The 16,999-nt window shown below is 31.6% G+C and overlaps 1 protein-coding gene across 1 annotated transcript; it reads right to left on the bottom strand.

The window, feature by feature from the left end:
• Positions 1 to 651: 651 nt before the first annotated feature.
• Positions 652 to 14,589, bottom strand: LOC140750603 (uncharacterized). Its single transcript, XM_073084251.1, has 20 exons — positions 14,421 to 14,589; positions 13,348 to 13,488; positions 12,661 to 12,852; positions 12,029 to 12,109; positions 9,053 to 11,881; positions 8,788 to 8,865; positions 7,932 to 8,051; positions 7,309 to 7,500; positions 6,809 to 6,889; positions 6,472 to 6,561; positions 5,726 to 5,827; positions 5,472 to 5,570; positions 4,960 to 5,049; positions 4,500 to 4,592; positions 2,977 to 3,072; positions 2,586 to 2,672; positions 2,142 to 2,255; positions 1,935 to 2,060; positions 1,635 to 1,711; positions 652 to 1,371 (listed from the first exon to the last, which is right to left on the bottom strand). Exons 1-20 carry the CDS (start codon positions 14,443 to 14,445, stop codon positions 904 to 906), a joined length of 5,181 nt encoding a protein of 1,726 aa, XP_072940352.1. The 5' UTR covers positions 14,446 to 14,589; the 3' UTR covers positions 652 to 903.
• Positions 14,590 to 16,999: the final 2,410 nt, after the last annotated feature.

Below are 16,999 nucleotides of genomic sequence, written 5' to 3'. Positions count from 1 at the left end.
ATTTTTTTTACTTATTTACGTTTTATTCGTAGTTTTAAAAATTGCTTACCTGAAGATTTTGCAGTTCTCTTAATTCGCCCTTTCTCGACAACATGGCGGTTTGTTTACACCGGCATGATAAGGCGGGAAGTATTTGTCTCGTTTGTGAATATTTAGAGTCATTTATGGTTACTTAAGAATAACAATATTTATTCAAAGAACATTTTTTATTGAAATAATTTATAAAATTGACAAAATGTAATCAGATATAACTAAAAACACGGTTCACGGGCAATCCCATTTTTTTGCAACCACTAGCGCCACCTAATTCTATTCGGTAACTAAATTATTTTATGGCGCGGAAATATGAAATGATAAGAAACAGAGCCGAGTCGGGTATTTATGTCATAAAATACGTACAATAATCTAAATATGGCCACATTTTTCAATAACATGATCTATTTAAGCTTCGACGTTAAAATTTATACTAAAGTTATAATATGTTCATCTGTCACACAGTTAACAATTAACGTTTATAACAAGAACGAGAAGTTACCTATTTCACAATATTCCAGTTTTTTTTTTACTTATATTCAATATCTCATTCTGTTATTTTGCCATACGACAAAAACATTTCTGACCACTGTGGGTACATTTATTCACATTATAAATTATATATTATTAGGTAAATTGTAACATTATAGTCATAACAAAGAAATCAATGATTAAACTAACAATAAGAGTAAATTATCATTATCATGCTAATTTTTACGATATAAATAATAGTAAAATTAAGTAACATAAACATTTATCCTAAAAAGAAAACAAAATAGAGTAGAATAATAAAAATAGGTATAGAAAGAAAGCGGAAAGTAAAGAGCATTAAGGCGGAATCAATATAGAACGCATTTTTATGCAGGAATATTAGAACTTGGACATTTTAATATTTCTATTTCGTTTATAATGTTCGTATGTGCCCAATCGCTTCATTTTTTTATTTTGCAGGTAATCATTTTTGAAATTGCCGACTTCGCTCAATTTAGCTACAAATTTGACTTCTTTTGGTATAATGTTCACTTTAAAGTTTGTGGTATAACCGCTATTTGATGTCGACACAGTCGGAAGAAACGGTAAAACTTTTGGGTTTTTGATACGTTTTTGCTTCTGTATTTCCGATGTTTCGTCTTCATGTATATAAATGCTTTCTTCCAGGTAGTTAGAGGGCTTTATTTTTCGGATTTTGTTTTCTTCTACAACAAAGTTAGTCGTCGATATTGCTTTGGGTTTTGTGACTTCATGGTTCTTTTTCTTTGATTTGTCTTCAAGTTGGTTCAAAATACTTGTGGGTAATCGCGGCACAGGCATTTTGTCTGAAGAGTCTATTTTCGTAACCTAAAAATCAAATTAATTGTTTAATTCCAAGTGAATATTACCTAAACAAATTGATTTTATTACGGATATGAATAAAAGTCGAAGAACACTTCTTTTTGCGACGGCATACTGTTTTCAACATTAAAACCAAGCAAAAGAGATTATATTATGATTATGATGGGTGCTAGATGTTCGTGGGCGAGGCAGTAATTACTTTATGTCGGGTGGGTTGTACGATCGTTAATGCTTCCAGGAAATAAAAAAAATACACAAAAGTAAGTAACCTTTGCCAGATTACTTTCTTCATCATCTTCCCGTTCCTTACGTTTTTTGGAACCTTTTTTCTTGGTTACGATAATATCTGAAACAATTATTTATACATTTAAGAAAAAATAAAGGACAATCAGTTTATCAAAGACGAATCTATATATTATTTGTATACTTGTATAATATGGACATAATTACTATTTTTATGCCCAGAAAATTGCGTATAATATAATTTATAATAATAATTTACGCACAATAAATTATAGTCGAGCCATTTGAGGAAGCCTGATAATTTAGATATTGTTACAATAACAAACCTGTATTAATAGTGTCGATTTGAATGTTACTTTGGTCAGGTAGTGGATGCCTTTGCTTTGTCTTGTCAATGTCATGGCTTAGTTTCTTTTCTTCTTTTGGAATTTCTACATTATTTGTCAGTTGACCTGCAAAAGTATGGACGATAGTTATGCATAATAAAAATTAAACACATAGGTACCGATAAAAAAGTAGATGTTTCATTTTACCTTGAGCATTGTTTTCTGAATCCTCAACATTGTGTGAAATTTTACGTTTTTTCTTTAGACTGCTAGTTGTGATAGACACATTTAAAGTCTTAGAAGTATCTGCGGATTCAACATCTGAAATAGGGTAAAAAGTTAAAATTCCATAAAATTTACCCACCTAGAGCAAATTTAGAACCAAGTAGTCATCCATAGGTGTTGAGTAAAATTATGTCAGAAGTGTGTATACTATAATATTCGACTCAAAAATGACACTTTTTATTATATAGCACAGTAGCAGCAGACGAGCATGCAGTCTACCTGATGTTAAGTAGCTACTGCCACCCATGGACATCTATAATATGGAATGCCTCGTCCCTTAAATTAAGGATAAAATTCTTATCCAGACTTCCGATCGATCTACGAACTGACCTTAGAAAGCCAAAGAAAACAATTGTGATTGTTTACCTTCTTCTCGGTCGGTCTTATTAAGCGATGACTTCCTTTTGCGTTTTTTTGAACTTGATACTTCATCGGCGCTCTCATTTTTGTCTTCTGTAAAATTAATATTTAGTTTAGATTAATTTATTTTAATTACACAGAGTTCTACTAATGTATATACTTTTTTGTGGTCCATATCATTCCGTTCACAGCGTCGAGGTAAAAATATATTTCTGCCTCTATTAATACCAATGTTATACTTAACACATGCCTTTGCCTTATTGCAAAAGCACCATAAAAATTAAGAAAGACTCAACAGTATTTTAACTAAGAACGTATTTCATCATGTAAGCTAAGAAAATTAGATGTCTATATTATAAAAACAAAATAGTTTTAATCAATAAAATACTAAGCTAACCTTTTGTTAATGTTTCATCAGTTAAATTAATTGAAGTTTTCTTTTTATTTTTCTTTATACTGCCAACGCCCTCATTCTGTTCTGTCGCAATTTCATCTGTATTATAAAAAATATGTATTAGAGAGAATAGCAAGTATATTTTGAAACAAACGATTATTTCAATGGTAATGATGTGTAGTTTGAAGTACTTCCAATCTAAATGCATTAGAGTAAGATAACATTAATATCAAAAACTTGATCAAATGAGGGGCAAGGAGCGAAAATAAAATGTCAAAATTATTTTTCTTTTTCTACATATTCTCCTGCAAGACGAATGCATTTTTTAGATCTTTGTATTAACTTATTTAAATCCTCATAAAAAAATGTTTTGTCCTTGTCGGAAAAATACGAGGAAATTGCGTCCTTTACTTCTTCGTCTGTAGAAAATTTCTTTTCACGAAGCTCTTTTTTCATTTTTGGAAAGAGATAATAATCGCTGGGAGCCAGGTCTGGACTATAGGGTGGGTGATTTAAAATATCAAAGCCCACCTTATGCAGGGCAGCCAGTGCAATACGGCTCTTGTGTACGGGCGCATTGTCGTGCAACAGCAGGACACCTCTGGATAATTTTCCTCGTCTTTTTTCTTTGATGGCTTCTTTTAACCGCTCCAAGATTGTTGCGTAATATTCTCCGGTTATAGAGACACCTTTATCTTTGTAATCTATTAACAAAATTCCTTCTGCATCCCAAAAGACTGTCGCCATGAGTTTGCCGGCCGATTGTGACACCTTAAACTTATTAGGAGGTGCTGTACCCTTTTTATGCCACTGCATGGAGTCTTGTTTAGACTCAGGTTCATAACGGTGAACCCAAGTTTCATCTCCAGTAACAATTCGATTCAGTACAATATCCTTATCTTCTCCACAGAGGTTCAAAAACGCACGGGAACATTCAACGCGCTGTTGTTTCTGAGGCGGCGTGAGCATTCTCGGCACCCACCGCGCGCTGACCTTAGTCATGCCAAGATGGTCATGCAGAATTTTAAAAATGGTTGTATCCGATACTCCAACCATTTCTGCAAGCTGTTTCTTCTTTAGCCGAGCATCTTCCAGTACTAATTTTTCGACTTCCGCTATCGTTTCCGGAATGGTCACCTCAACAGACCGTCCTGGTCGTGGGTCGTCTTCAAGTGAATCCCTGCCTTGCTTAAAAAGGTTGTTCCACTTGTAAACCATCGTTTTTCCAGGGCAAGAGTCCCCGTAAACCGATGACATCTCTTCCATTATGATTTGCACAGACTTTCCTTGCTTGGTAAGGAACTTTATAACGGCGCGATGCTCGATTTTCTCCATACTTCCAATTTTCTTCCGGATTGAGTTGTTTAATTGTCGATAGTTTTAAAACTAATGATGCAATTGTGATAAAACTTTATATTTATACTATTTATGAGTCACTTAACACGTACCGCCCTTAACGAGCCCGCTATCCCCCCTCCAACCCTGCCATTCCGCGGACTTAAAAACGCACCCTCGTATTAACTCACCTATATTTTCTACGGTATTAGATTCTGATAACTTCTTAGCTTTCTTCTTTGTACTGTTAGGTGTTTTTATTAACGATTTGTTTACAGATGTATCTGAAAAGAGAATTGTTAGTTAATGTTTAAGGTTCATTTAAATCTCTTTAGGTGATAGCGGTGTATATCATGCTGTTGCAGACAGCATTATATTTTCCTATAGAATGTATATAAATGTATTTAAATATACTGCGGATCCTGCCTGTCAAAATATTGTATAGAAAAATATGACTATCTGCTACGGACCATATATGATACCTTCAATGTCTGTAATAGTTTGTATATATGATTTAACGGGGCCCAATACTTCGATATTTTTAAAATTACTACAAATATACACAATAATAGATTGGACGAAAAATTTATGAAACAAGAAAGACTATTTAACAATAACAATCCATGAATTTGTATAAGATGAAAATTTTACCTTCAATAACTTCTTCAGTATTGTCAGACTTTTGTTTCTTAGAACTATTCAATGAAATGTTGTGATCTGTTTCAGTTGTGACTTCTATTGCTGAAAAAGGCAAAAAATATACTTGTTGATTGTTTAACAAAATATTTGCTAGAAACTATAGAAAGGCTGAGTAATATAAATCGCGATAGTAAATTTGGTGAGCGAATATAGTAACCAATATAAATTAGCAAAGGGCATCTTTCTACAATCTCTTTTTACGAATGAGGTTTCAGCGAGCATGAGTGCGATTTGAGTTGTGACATAATTAAAGTTATAAATTGAACACAAAGACGAAATTTATTTAAATTTTCTTTCTAGTACAACAGTTTTCTTATTATGTCCGGTAAATATGTATAATATATTGAACTTTAGAACTATTCAATTTTAGTTTTTATTTACGGCAATTTCGACTACTGCGAGGGATGATTTCAATTAATTAATATCGATAATCTAGCAATATTACATAAATTAATTTCCAATACCTATTTGTTCTAATTGAGATTCTGATAACCGTTTCTTCTTTTTCTTATCACTCTTAGGTGTCTTGGCTATAGATTTATTTACGGACTTATCTGCTGCACCTGAAAATATAGTTTTATTATTAAATAAGGCATTTTACTTAACAATTTTAAATGTGTTTATCAATATAATAATATGTTAAATGTATATGGAAATCGATAAAATAACATTTATTATTCAGAAAATGAATATAGGAAAGTAACGTAAATTAACGAACCCGTGTCATTTCCTATTTCTTCAATTATATCTTGTCCACCAAATTCTTCAACAATACTTGTGTTCATTTTAATTGCAGGCACACCATCGGCATCTTGTTCATCTATTAATAAATAAACAAGTATGAATTATTAATTAATAAGTAAAAATAAATTTTCATTACCAAGTTAACTGATATGTTTAAAGGGTTCTGTATTAAATACATTAAATGCATATCATTTTTTTGAGCCAAAAGCATGACATTAAACATACAGCAATTGCGTACAACATAATTGCTAAGAAATCTTGAAAATGTTATCTAAATTTTTAGGGTGTCTAGGTCTTGAAGTCTGTAGATATAACAATTGCAAATATCAATCATTCTAATTTGCCAGTAATTTGACAATGAAAAGACTATTGAAATTAAAATAAAATTACTGTTTACTGTGTTTGTGCCTGCATCTACGCTATGACAACACCCACAAAACCCAGAAATTCTATCAATGATGTCGATGAGAGCCGACCTTCTCCGAGATACATATATGCCTACATAAAAACTTTGTATAGTAATTTAACGGATTTTCTGTCATTGTGATACATCAAAATTTTAAAAGTGAAAAATCACAATAGTATACTCATCTTACAGTAAGACTTACTACAGTCTAATGATGATCCAGCAATTTCTACTGATTTAACAGTAAAAAAGACTTATTCTACTTTTATAAGCATTCAATAACATACAATATAGTTAAATTGTGTGTTACCCACCTTTTTGTTCTGAATTGGATTCTGACAATCTTTTCTTTTGACCCTTCGATTTTTTTGTACTTGATTTGTTAAGGGATTTATCTCCATTTTCTGAAATATGAAATAGTTTAAAATTACTTATGTGTTCGTGTTAAGAAAAATTAAAATACATTTATTTTTAAATAGATGTACAATTTATCTAAGGACCAATGAATGTTTCTTTTTAACTTCATGATAAAACTCAAATATTTTTTTTCACATAACATAAGTGAAATCTAAAATAATACGAGAGGATATAAAAAATAAATTGAGAACTGTTTCAGACTCTTTGTGTCTATGGAATAAAGAAATAACATACCTGTCTGATTTAATTTTTCTTCTATATTATTTTGACTAATTTGCTCCATAATACTACTATTTGTATCAACATCTTTGTCATCTGAAATAAATACAATATACAACATTTACATAAAATCCGATATTGTCATTTTAGGCAAATAGTTAAATAACTGTGATTACACAATATTAAAAATACATTTTAATTGTTCAATAAAGTCAGACAACATTATTTAAAAAAAAATCAATTAAGGATGTTTCCGGCACAAACTTTATCATTACTATGGCCAAATATAAATAAAAAATATATTTTGATAAAAAGCTCGTAAATATGAACAACTGTTTTATATGCTATAACAAATCCAATTTAGGAATACCCTCTTTCCATTATCAAGAGGCGAAAAAAATTCAGACTAGATGACACTTTTTTCGACGACGAAGCCACTTCTGTTGTATCACCGTAATGAAGCTTTAGTTACATTTCAAACTTTAAAATCCTGTATACTATAGTGTAATACATACCAATTTGTTCCTTAGCTAGAGATTCTGACAACTTTTTCTTTTTCTTATCGCTTTTGGGAGTTTTTGTGACAGATTTATTGATCCATGACACACTTGTGTTAATTTTATTATTTTGTTCTTCTAATTCAACTTGTTTTTCTAGCATACTTTTATTTGATACTTCAACAGGTGCATCTGAATCAGAATTACCCTCTGTAATAACAACAGAATTGATGAATAGATTAACATTAAATAAATTGATTGAGAACAACTTAAATAAAACAAACTATACATTTTGCAAAAATTAATTGTTTGTTATTTTATTTATTTAATAAACGAGTGTGAAAAATTGTACAACATGCATTGTCAAGAACTAATATTAACAAACAAATAACTAACAAATATAGAAACAATGAAAGACAAACTCCTACAAATTTGTCGAGCGTACTCTTAGTTATAAGCGATTGAAACAAGACCAAGTTTTATCATACAGAAAAGTGCGACTGGGTATTCCCATACATAAGGTATCATAAGACATTTTCACCTAAATGTATTTAGTAATTTTATATTTTAAATTTGACATAAAGCCACCAAATTATTTATTTATTAATTTGCAAAAATGTGAACGTGTTATGAAATCTTACCTTCTTTTACAATGGCCTTTGCTTTCTTCTTTGTAGTACTAACATTAAGAGATTTTTCAAGCGCTGTGGAATTATGGGTGCCAGTTGTGTCTATAAAGAATTGTACATCGGCACTGTCATCTGTAAAATTCAAGCAAAAACCCAATTCTGAAAATATAGGTTATGTAACTCTTAAAATTAGACGAATCTAATGACACCTGATATGTCAAAATTAAGACAATTGGGCTATAGAACGAAACACAATAAGACGAATCTAACGACACCTCATAAAATCAAAGACAGTTGGACTATGGGGCGTGCCAAAGACTGAGACATACATACACATGCTTGAAAAACATTAACCTTAACAGTCGGAAAAAAACTAACAACTAGACTAACTGGTATTTTTTCCATTTTTTCACTTGTCGAAAGAAAGTAAAGAAAATTACTTATTCATTATAGTACCAGATGTGTGATATATTGAACAAGCCAATTTTTTGCAGCAGAGATTTCGATCGTATATTTGAAAAGCGATTCGGCGACGAGTATTGCAACCAACTAGACAGTATGTTGAGGGTTGAAGAACATAGACCTGTATTATGTGTTGAAGAGTATGATAGAAATGTGAAAAAATAGAGTGAAAAAATAAGTTAAAGTTTATAGTACGACAGTAAAAAGCTATTATAATATACAAAATCAATCCTTATTTAGCTACTTATAAACTTGCATTAAACTGGAAAATTGCAAGCTGCAACTTGATACATCACTTTATAATCATCGTCATAATCTTTATTTATAAGATGTACCTTGATAATTATTTATTTGAATATAGTAGTAGTTTCTAGTAGCAGGTATTATTTGTAACGAAATGACTTACCACATTCGTCATCGTCAATTTTTGATTTGTTTAGAGATTTGCGTTTCTTATTTTTCTTTTTAGCACTCTCATTGGTGACTGTAAAAGATAAATATAGTTTATTAGTGTATTAAATACATATTTGAACTATAATTTAATTTCGTGTTGGTTTCAAGTTTCATACTTTACATATACGATATTGGTATACACATGTTATAACATTATATATTTATGGTACATTAAGGTACAAAGTATTATTATTTCATTAATTGTAAATGGATCTCACCGGAAGTTTCCAGCATATTGGTTTTGCCCTGGCTTTCTTTCAATGGAATAAAAGATTCTTCTTCATTACTTTTCAGTTCAATGTTATCTTTACTTTGCATAGCATCACTGCTGTTACTTTCTTCGGAAAACAGAAGGTGTAAATCAATCGAATCATCACTATCATCATTAGTATGTTCCTTCTTTGAAATGGATTTCTCATCACAAGATTTATTACTAGAATCAACTTCATCTTCAGATCGCTTTTTCTTCATCTTTTTCGGTTTGATCTGCGTAAGGTTAAGTTGATCAACAATAGGCACAGTTTTCTTTGGTTTGGTTTTTCTATCTAAATTGAGTGAAATGTCGCCATCCTTATTTTTCTTCGTCCTATTATTCTTATTTAATTCGTTTAGAATAGAGTCATAATTTTGAATATGTACATTGTCGCTACTATCTGAACTAGCTTCGTCTGATTCTTCTAGCGGATCATCAACCAATGTCTTATTTGTCTGTGATTTATTTTTATCAACTTCGTTTTCTTCCATGTTCTCCGGATCAACAAATTTAACTGAAGTATTTGCGTTTTTCTTTTGTGGCGTTTTTGGCTCTTGTTTAATTTCCACTGCCAAAGGATCAATATCATCATTAGCGTTTTCATCACAAATTGTCATTTCTACCTCGTTATTCAGACTTTCATTATTAACTGATTTTGATAAGCTTTTATCTTTTTTTGTGCTAACATTATGTTCCAATGATTTATTAACACTAGTTTCATGACTAGAATCTAATCTCATTCTGTTATTTTTCTTTACTTTTACTTCGATGTCTTCCTCTTCTGATTCTGAGGAATCTATCACTGCTCGACCTCTCTTTACTTTAGACGATTCTGATTTATTACTTTTGTTTGATACATTCAGCTTATGCCTCGCCTCAAACATTTCTCTCGACGCCTTTTTCTGTTCTTTCATCTTACGTTCATTGTATTTCTGCTTCGACTTTGCAGTCATTTTAAGTTCATTATCACTCATAGACAGATCATCGCCAGATCCATCTAATAAATCATTATCTTCTTCATCGGAACTGACAATAAATGAATCTTTTTCATAGTCTGAATCATTGGATAATTCATCTTCAGAAGTAAGTGTTTCACCCTTCTGTATGATTTCATTCTCTCGTTCATACTGCTCTTCATCTTCATCTTTACTGTCACCTGATTCATAGTCGTCGCCCGCGTCTTCCGCTTCATCATCCACAAAATTACTTTCATCTTGCTCTTCTTCTGATTCTTCACCTGACATTGACTCTTCTGAAGAGTTTTCAGATTTGTTAGACAACTTTGAGGTACTTGATACGTCTTCTTCCATGTTTTTGGACGTTTTGTCTATTTTACTGGTATTATTACAAGTTATGCCTGAAGTATTTCCTTGCAGAGCTAGTTTTACTAAGCTTTTTTGCTGAAGAGGAGTGCTGGTCAAATAGTTAAGTGAACGATTTTTTTTCCCGGCTTCATCATCTTGTGTCACATCTAATGCATGATCAGATTTCGACAATATTTTATGAGTAGGAATTTGTGGAGACTGCGATTCATTGTTTTCGTTTGAAATATCTTTGAGTTGTGACAGGACTAATGTGCTTTTGTTTTCATTTGCTGTTTTTTCAAGGTTCTGCGATGTGGACAAGTTTAAAGATGATTTTCTACTTTTATTTCTTTCGGCAGTACTATCTTTAGTATGTTGATCACTACTTTCATTGACTTCATTCTTAGATGTATTGAGTGTTTTAGAAAGTGAGGTATTTGGTATAATATTGTCAGGTATAGTTTCATCAACATCCATAGGTTCACAGCTGTCGTTTTTGTTATCTATCTTAGTTAATGAACTATCTTTTTCATTACCCTTATTCAAGTTAAAACTATTGTCATTGCTTTCCTCTTGTGGTGGTGCCTCATGCCCAATTAGATGGGACACAACAACAGGAACACATTGATCTTCATCCCTTGTGATTTTTCGATCATTTTGCTTTTCTGAATTTGAGTCAGATTCATCTATGTACACCATAGGTTGTACAGTATGAGTAGGATCCTTTTCGAATAGGCTTTCTAGTGTTGAAGTATTACCAGGTTTTTCGGATGATGGTGATAACAATTTTTGTTCTTCATTTCGATTTGGCGAATTAACTACATCCTTTGTGAGTTTTGCAGAAACTTCCTTTAATTTTATTTGTTTCTGATCAACAGATACATTCAACTTATTATTATTTTGCATATCAATACAGTTGGAATTGTTTAGTAAGGATTTTCTTGTTTTCTTTGCACTTTCGCTATCGCTATAACATTTATTATCATTTGATTCGGGGTCTGCAAGAGTTGTCCATGATTTAGATCTATGTCTTTTACTTTTAAAGCCTTGTGTATCTACAGCTAATGAGGAACTTTTGTTTAGAACATTTTTGTTTTTATCTGGTTCATTATTTAAATGTTTAATTAACTCTGCACTGGCCGCTGAAAGTCTATTTTTGTCTACCTTAGATAAATCATTTCTATTTTCAAGTGATGATGTATTTTTGTCAGATTGTTTTTCTGGAGTTGTTTCATTTTCTTTATTTGAGTTATTAAGGTCTTCAGATTCATTATCTGCTTTATTATCTACTGTATTATCTGAATCTATTACATTAATACTTTTGTTCTTCTTCAAACTAAGTCTTGGACTTTTACGAAGGCCACTGGGGGAATGATTTTCTTCATTATCTTTTTCATTCTTTCTTTGAGACTTCGTTAAAGGCGGTTCTGATTCTTCAACAATGGCTTCCGCTATAGGCGCAATCGGTATTTCCGAAGATTGTGTTTCAACTGAAATTTAAAATTAAAATATTTAATTGAGAACTTACTTTTTAAATTTATTTATTCTACCATAGAAGCTCATTTAATTCCTTTACATCCTTGAAAGGTAGGTAGGTAAAGGTAGATATTAAGCAATGTATTGATAATATCCTATACCTTTTTCAGCATTTGATGCCGAATCCTTCCGCGTACGCCTGGTCTGCCTTGCAGGTGTAAGAGGAGCCTCGTTGTCGCTCCCTAAAAAAAAAAAGTTGTATTAACTTAACATATTATATTTAACATATAGTAAGTAGCAATACTAATTATCTGTAAAATTTAAATTTCTAAGGACCATATTGTAACTATTATCTTTCTGTACCAAAGACTTTAAATAACTTTAATGTACATGCGGACAGATGTGTCCCTAACACATTCCTGATGGATGATATTTCAGAATCTGATGCAGACGATTATTTTACGATTTAAAAGTAGCAAACAACATACAGTCCACCTGATAATAAGTGGTCACTATTGTCATGGACATCTGAAATCAACCCCAGATAGAATAAGAGTGCAACCTAAAATCAGCCACAGATGCATTGTTAACTTGCTCCTGAGGTCTAAGTTTGCATCTATTTCTTAACACCTTTTAAACTGGAACACAATAAGCATAGCAGTGTGGACTAGAACCACAAAGGATTTAACTATTTTCTAAACAAAAGTACTATAATAAGGAGTTTATAATATTTACTTTACAACACAAAACCAAGTACAGCAGATGAGTAAACATATCCACAATGAATACATACCGACTTGAGACGTTCTACGAGCAGCTCTTTTGGCCCTAGGTGAATCAATTCCTTGTGTTGTTTCCGACACAATACTAGTGTTAGACTTTATCCGGGCACTACGTCGGGAAGGTGTCACTGGTTTCTCTTCAATTAATTCTATGTCTTTCACAATTGTTTTCTTTGATCTAGTTGAGGTGTTCATTTCAGGGGCTGAAATAGTCAAATAGAACGAAGAATATACAAAAATGTTTTTTATTTTCTACTAAACATATCTAAGGTTCATTTTAGATGACATGAAGAATATTTCAGTTAAAAAGGCTTCAAAGCTTTAAATTTTAATTGAAAGCAAGCTTAATATAAAGGGATCTTTGCTTTTCTTATCCAGATTTTGGATGCTGGCAAGAATGTTAATAAAAACTTACAAGAAAAGAAGCAAGCAGCAAGCTCAACCCTAATATATTGCAGAAATATTAGTTTTTTTCCAAGAAAATAAATAGGAACCAAAATATAAAGAGAAAAATCTTCAAAATTAAACACTAATTAATTACAGAGTATGTTTACTGTATGCAAATTAGATTATTGTAGTTTTAACATGTCATGATATTAGTTTTGAAGTGGAAAGTTGACATCATATCAATCACAGTTTTATTGAATTTATTGTATTGATTAAGAGAGAGAGAGAGAGAGATATGAAATAATAATTACCATTTTCATCAATGAGATCCAGCTCAGGTTTAGCTGCCCGCCTGCCACCTCTCTTCTTGGTTGGTGTATTTGGTGCTGAGGATGACTTAGCATCATCAGACTGCTCCACAGACAATCTCCTTCGAAGCCGAGTTACTGGCGCTGTAATGAAAAAAAAAGAACACATTTTAAAATATAATAGACACATCTATGGACACTTTATTACATAAACTGATTGACTCCACGAAACAAAATAGTGGAAACATGCAATAAAATAATATGTACATTTTTTTCCTTTCTTTTGTAATATAAATTTAAATAAATATTGTAGAATACGTAAATAAAGATGTGACATTTGCCTAGAAGAATATAAAATTAACAAAAAATAATAGCCAAAAAGTTATCATCATGAATAGGTAGAGTAAACCAATCAGTGCAATAAATGGTGCATATTTTACTAAATACTATAAAGTATTAACATTAAAAAGTACCTCTTCACCTAGACCAAAATGGTATAAGGTGTAAAATTAAATTGAAGTTATGATCTAGTCTCTTCTGATGTGGATATTATTTTTAAATAATTATTTTTATAACAATACACATTTTAATCTCCATTGTACCTAAATAATAAAATACGCAAACGTTTTGAAATACTATATTTTATTTAACCTTAAAACTTGTGCAGCATACTATAATCATCGTTTGTATCACATGGTCACTCTTTTCCATTGTTGCATGATAACTATTGTGCAATACTTAAATCGAGTTCTACATAATATATGAGTAATTGTCTACATATGTATATTTGAGAAACCTATGTAGTTTTCAAATAATACCGGCTTAAAGTAAGGTCGAGAGAAGATTCTAAAGTGTCTCAGGATTTGTTAAATTAAATTAGAGATGTGCTTTTGCGTAACTGCAGAGGGCATTTATAATCAAAAACATGTTTCGGGAAAAGGATATAAACCATAAATATCAAGTTATACGCAAAAGAAAAGCAGGAGCACGTTAAAATGAACATTGATAACACGCAATTTCGGTTGCGCATCGTGCTCTTACGATTATTTTAAATAGTATAATGTCTATCTAAATACCTTTAACGCCTGTCTCGTCTTCCATGGTCTATATATTAGTCGCCGTTATTGTTTCAATCCTAATAAGCACAAACACGTGTGATGAACCAATTGCTTTATATCCACACTTTGAGGTTCACGCAATGGTCGAACAGCTGTTAAGACGCCGCGAACTGTCAATTCAAAAGCGAAGCGACGCGGAGATTTATGGAATAGCAACACTAGCACCACGACCACATCCGGCAAGGCCATAGACAACTATTAAGAAAGTTAATTTTATGTTCATTTTTATTTTTGTATTTATTATAAAAGTAAGCAAGTATAATTGATTCTTCAGAGTATATAAATTACGTATTTATTTTTTGCAGCATTATAATAATCCTTTATGTTGGTTGGGACATATTTTAATTAATTCAACATATTTATAATAATTATTTATATTGTCATATTTCTAAGAAAGGATTATAGTATGTTAGTTATCCTTACAGAAACAGAAAGGTATGGACGGTAAAAAACAGACTGAAAAGTATCAATTACTTCTATAGCACCAATGCAGCCAGCTATCACATGATATTGAAAACTAGTTTATTAATTTTAAAACAGGATAAAAATGATCCTTACTACTTACATTAAATAAAGCAACTCATTAAATAGTCCATTATAGTGCGGAGTTTGAGCGTCGATTCGAACGTTAGGGTCAAATGGGTCCGCACTTAAAAACACATCAAGGGATACAGAAAGGGCGTTATATCTTCCTGATGATCCCCAGAAATACCAATGTCATTCCCCTTAAATCAATTTCACTTTTAAATAAATCCTATTAAAGAAGGTATACATGCGTACGAGTAGATACGTGTTAATCTCAAATTATTATTTTTTTAAATTGTGACAGTACAATAAATAGTTAATTTGCCACTAGTACCACTTCTTGTTAAATTTGTTCACTTGGTGCATAAAACCTGGTGGTAGAGCTCTTCGTGATTCGACTCCGTAGCCACCACCTCTATAGATACCTATTTCTGCCTAATAACAGCAGCAATAGGCGTTGCCGTGTTAGTTTTTAATAGTAATACAGGGGGTGAATACAGAGGTCCTTGCCCGGCAATAGGGAATATGCATGTGATTTAGATTTGCTTGTTATTTTTTTCCTCGGTACATTACGGTCCTGAAATTACATCTAAACCATTATTCTTTCTTTATTTCGTGTTAAATTGTTTAAAACTTTAATCAAAAATCGTATATTATGCGCGCGAAATTCAAATTTGCAAAACGCATTCCCATTGGTCGAATCGAAAAATAACGTCACATAGCGTGTTACGATGTTTATCGGCGTCGATATTCAAACTGTTTGAGAGAAAAATTGTTTTTGTCTATATTCCTACAGTGTTATTTATTACCTAGTGCGATTTTTCTACATAGTATTATTAGGAATAATCAAGAACAATGATTGAAAGTAGTTTTGTCAAAGCACAATCGGACTATTTACCTAAAATAAGCAAAATGAATAAACTGGTTTTTATGCATCTAGGTCAATTTGGAAATATTTAACTGATCATAACTTATTATGTTAATATTTTTTTTTTATAATATAGGAGTAGCAGACGAGCATATAGTCCGCCCATGGACATATGTAATCAACCCCAGATAGGATTAGATATTCCCACCTAAGGTCGGCCACAGATGCGCCGCTACCCCTGAGAACTAAGCTGGAACGCCTCGGAAAAGTCTGTCTCCTACCACACCCTTCAAACCGGAACACAGTATCACCTAACACTGCTGTTATTAGGTAGAAATAGGTGTGGCGGTAGTGCCTCCGCAGTCGAACCACAGAGGGTTCTACCACCTTCAACCAATCACCTATCTTTATAATATTATAATAGATTATAATGCATTTTGTGTGTTTCAAATGATAGTATTTGTTGTAGAAGTCGATAAGTACCTAACGAAGTAGATGATCAATGCAATATTTTAAAATCATTTACCTAAAATTATTGTTTGTTACAGTAAATACAAATGTTGATGCGATTTTGGAGATACTATATCTGTTTCCTATAATCTTGCATCACATTTTTCGTATTTTCTCATCTTTTGCAAAAGAAAAAACACTATATAATGTATTTATAGTTTATAGTACTGGTTTTGCACAATAAGTCCAGGAAATATTTATAAAGGGGTTATTTAGCCTTTCCCATGATGTAAATAACGATGAAACCTGAAAATGTTTAATAATACCTTTATGTGCATACAGTTATCATCAATATTAATACAAATCACGCTACGTGACGTCATTCAAAGAGCGCGTAAAATGGCGGCGTTCAAATGTGTCAAATTTTATTGATACTTTAAATAATTTTTAAAAAAATATTTCAATCACTAATAAAATTGTTTATATTTTTTACTATGTTAAAACGATGTGATAAGTGGTTTAAAATAATAAAATAAAAATGTGCATATTCCCTATTGATGCATTATCAAATAAATTGTATTTCTTCTTTATACTCCTGTGTTATATACCTACACCTACCTACCTGTTGTATACCTACTTATTTTCCTTCGCAAAAAGTTTTTTCGAAATATCGGAGGCTCTGACATTAAAATTG

The sequence above is a fragment of the Epargyreus clarus genome, unplaced genomic scaffold (assembly GCF_041222505.1).
Source record: "Epargyreus clarus isolate Ecla_fem2 unplaced genomic scaffold, WU_Ecla_fem_2.2 ptg000021l, whole genome shotgun sequence".
Classification (NCBI taxonomy): Eukaryota; Metazoa; Arthropoda; class Insecta; order Lepidoptera; family Hesperiidae; genus Epargyreus; species Epargyreus clarus.
This window is presented reverse-complemented; position numbering and strand designations above follow the sequence as displayed.

Coding starts and splice junctions, on each gene's coding strand:
- LOC140750603 (XM_073084251.1), bottom strand. CDS start 14,445: ATGGAAGACGAGACAGGCGTTAAAG. Junction 12,110..12,660: donor TCGTAGAACGTCTCAAGTCG/GTATGTATTCAT, acceptor TTTTTTTTTTAG/GGAGCGACAACGAGGCTCCT. Junction 4,593..4,959: donor TACTGAAGAAGTTATTGAAG/GTAAAATTTTCA, acceptor TTCTCTTTTCAG/ATACATCTGTAAACAAATCG.